The sequence below is a fragment of the Chrysemys picta genome, chromosome 2, assembly GCF_011386835.1.
Source record: "Chrysemys picta bellii isolate R12L10 chromosome 2, ASM1138683v2, whole genome shotgun sequence".
Lineage (NCBI taxonomy): Eukaryota > Metazoa > Chordata > Testudines > Emydidae > Chrysemys > Chrysemys picta.
The window spans coordinates 216023183-216026012 of record NC_088792.1 but is presented as its reverse complement, the minus strand read 5'-3'; the positions used below and the strand labels follow the sequence as shown (position 1 = coordinate 216026012).

The 2830-nt window shown below is 52.7% G+C and overlaps 1 protein-coding gene across 1 annotated transcript; it reads right to left on the bottom strand.

Annotated features, from left to right (window-relative positions):
• Positions 1 to 576: 576 nt before the first annotated feature.
• Positions 577 to 2830, bottom strand: LOC135981707 (uncharacterized). Its single transcript, XM_065585440.1, has 2 exons — positions 2141 to 2830; positions 577 to 1146 (listed from the first exon to the last, which is right to left on the bottom strand). The coding sequence occupies exons 1-2, from the start codon at positions 2694 to 2696 to the stop codon at positions 671 to 673; spliced, it is 1032 nt and encodes a 343-aa protein (XP_065441512.1). The 5' UTR covers positions 2697 to 2830; the 3' UTR covers positions 577 to 670.

Genomic DNA, 2830 nt, shown 5'->3' with positions numbered 1-2830 from the left:
TACCCCCTTCACCCCCCCTCCAACACACGTGTCGAAATAAAAATAGTTCTACTTTGTTAAAGCACACCGTTTTCTTTAATACTGTTTTAGCGGGAATTTTTTAAAACTGGGACGCAGACTGTGGTGCGGGGCGGGTCTAGTGTTGTGATGCGAATGCAGCTTCTAAACTCAAGGATTGACAGGCTCCGCTGCGGTGGGATGCTTGTTTCAACGGAGCCTGTCACCCCTCCTGATCGGGACTGTGTGTATGGGAGGTCTATTTGACTTTGTGGCAGGGGGAGGACGGTTACAGATCCCATGCTGTGTGGCTCTGTGATCCTGTCTAAGGACCGGCGCTTAAGATCTGTAACTGCCCTCCCCCGCCACAAAGTCACAGAGCAACCCACCCCCCCCCAACATTACATCAAAACAACCTCCCAGACTAACCGGGGCAACTAGTCACTGCATCACTGCACTGTGTATGTGCCCTGCTGCTGTGCCTGCCCCCGACTATGTACCCTGCCAAAGGAGACTGTCCTGTCCAATTTCCAACCCCCTTTCCCCTCCTCCTCCAAAAGAACATGATTGAAACAGTAGTTAACAGAAACGAATTTTTTATTATCAACTACACATGGCATTGGGAGGTGAAACTTGGACGTGGGCTTGTGTCAGGCAGGAAGGAAAGAACTTTTCAAATTTTGGGAAATGAGAGCCTTCTGCTACTAGAGCTCTCTGCAGGGGTGGAGTGAGAGTTAGCAGGGACTCTGCCGCCTCTCCTTCTTTGCACTTTGGGTGAGGTGGGTATGGGACTTGGTGGCGGGGGAGGGCGGTTAGAGATGGACTGCAGCGGGGCTCTGTCCTCCTGCCTCCGTTCCTGCAGAACATCCACAAGGCGCCGGAGCGTGTCCGTTTGCTCCCTCAGTAGTCCAAGCAGCGTTTGAGTCGCCTGCTGGTCTTCCTGCCGCCACCTCTCCTCCCGATCCATGTTGGCTTGGTGCATTCGGGTCAAGTTCTCCCGCCACTGGGTCTGCTGTGCTGCCTGGGCTTGGGAAGAGGCCATAAGCTCAGAGAACATGTCCTCCCGTGTCCTCTTCTTCCTACGCCTAATCCGCGCTAGCCTCTGGGAGTGTGATTCCAGGCTAGGTTGTGAGACAGTCGCAGACGGGGCTGTGGAAATGGGAAAAAGGGAGTGAATTCCTCTGAAAGATAAATGTAGTTGTGAACAAAGAACATAGTCTTTCTCTGTGAACAAGACCATGCACAGCACCTTTCACATGCGCACTCAGCACAAGGTCGAATTCTCGGCCTTCGCATTCTGTGCCTGGGGTCTTGAACAGCACATTTGAGAAGCGAGGCAGCACAACGGAATTTCTGTTGCAGGCAGACATGGTAAGCCGTACACTTGTGGCAGTTTAAAACTTTTATATTACCACTGGCCTCATTTCACATTTAAATCAATGTCAGTCCCTGCTGCCAGCAATCCGGCAAGCGGGAACTCTGCCCCTGTCCCACCCCCTCGCGGCTGTCCCCGGGAATGATCCCTTTCGGCTGCCCCTCTCCCGCCTCCACCGCGTGGCTGCAAACCAGCGGTGACAGTTCTGTAAAGGAACGGGAAAGCAGTCCCAACACTAACATTCCCCTACCTAATTAAAAGCAGGTCACCATGGCCGACATCACCCTGATGAGGATCTCCGAGAGCGACAAAGAGAGAATGCTCCGGGAAAGCCTCCAAAGACCAGGGCCGTATGCCGCCCTGCTGTGCAGAGCAATGATCCCCGAGTACCTGATAATCTCGTGGCGCGGCAACGTGTCGTACTTCGGAGGACCCAATAAGGCCGCTCTCCCCAAGAACCTCATGCAACGGCTTTCAAGTTACCTCCAGGAGAGCTTCATCGAGATGTCCCAGGAGGATTACTGCTCTATCCCCGCACATATAGACCGCATTTTACTGTAGCTGCAGTAGCAGGGAATACACAGTAGAGCGGCTTGTGCAGGACAATCACTGAAAACCGGACATTGCTAGATTTCTTTTCAAAACTTGCACTGCCCCTTACTAAACCGTTAAGCGCCTAGGGCACACTAATCATGAACAACCCATTCTTTTAATTGTTAATATTCCTGTTTTGTTAAAAATAAATGTTTAGATGTTTACAACACTTACTGGCTGATCCTTCACCAGATTCTGTGTCCGGGGTAATGGCTGGGGACGCTTCGTAGGGGATCTCTGTAAGGGTGATGAAGAGATCCTGGCTGTCGGGGAAATCAGCGTTGTGAGAGCTGCCAACTGCCTCGCCCTCCTCATCTCCTTCCTCATCTTCCCCGTCCCCTAACATGTCTGAGGAACCGGCCGTGGACAGTATCCCATCCTCAGAGTCCACGGTCACTGGTGGGGTAGTGGTGGCGGCAGCACCGAGGATGGAATGCAGTGCCTCGTAGAAACGGGATGTCTGGGGATGGGATCCGGAGCGTCCGTTTGCCTCTTTGGTCTTCTGGTAGCCTTGTCTCAGCTCCTTGATTTTCACGCGGCACTGCGTTGCATCCCGGCTGTATCCTCTCTCTGCCATGTCTTTAGAGATCTTCTCGTAGATCTTTGCATTCCTTCTTTTGGATCGCAGCTCGGAAAGCACGGACTCATCGCCCCACACAGCGATGAGATCCAAGACTTCACGATCAGTCCATGCTGGGGCTCTCTTTCTATTCCCAGACTGCATGGCCATCACTGCTGGAGAGCTCTGCGTCGTTGCCAGTGCTGCTGTGCTCGCCACGATGTCCAGACAGGAAATGAGATTCAAACTGGCCAGACAGGAAAAGGAATTCAAATTCAAATTTTCCCGGGGCTTTTCCTGTGTGG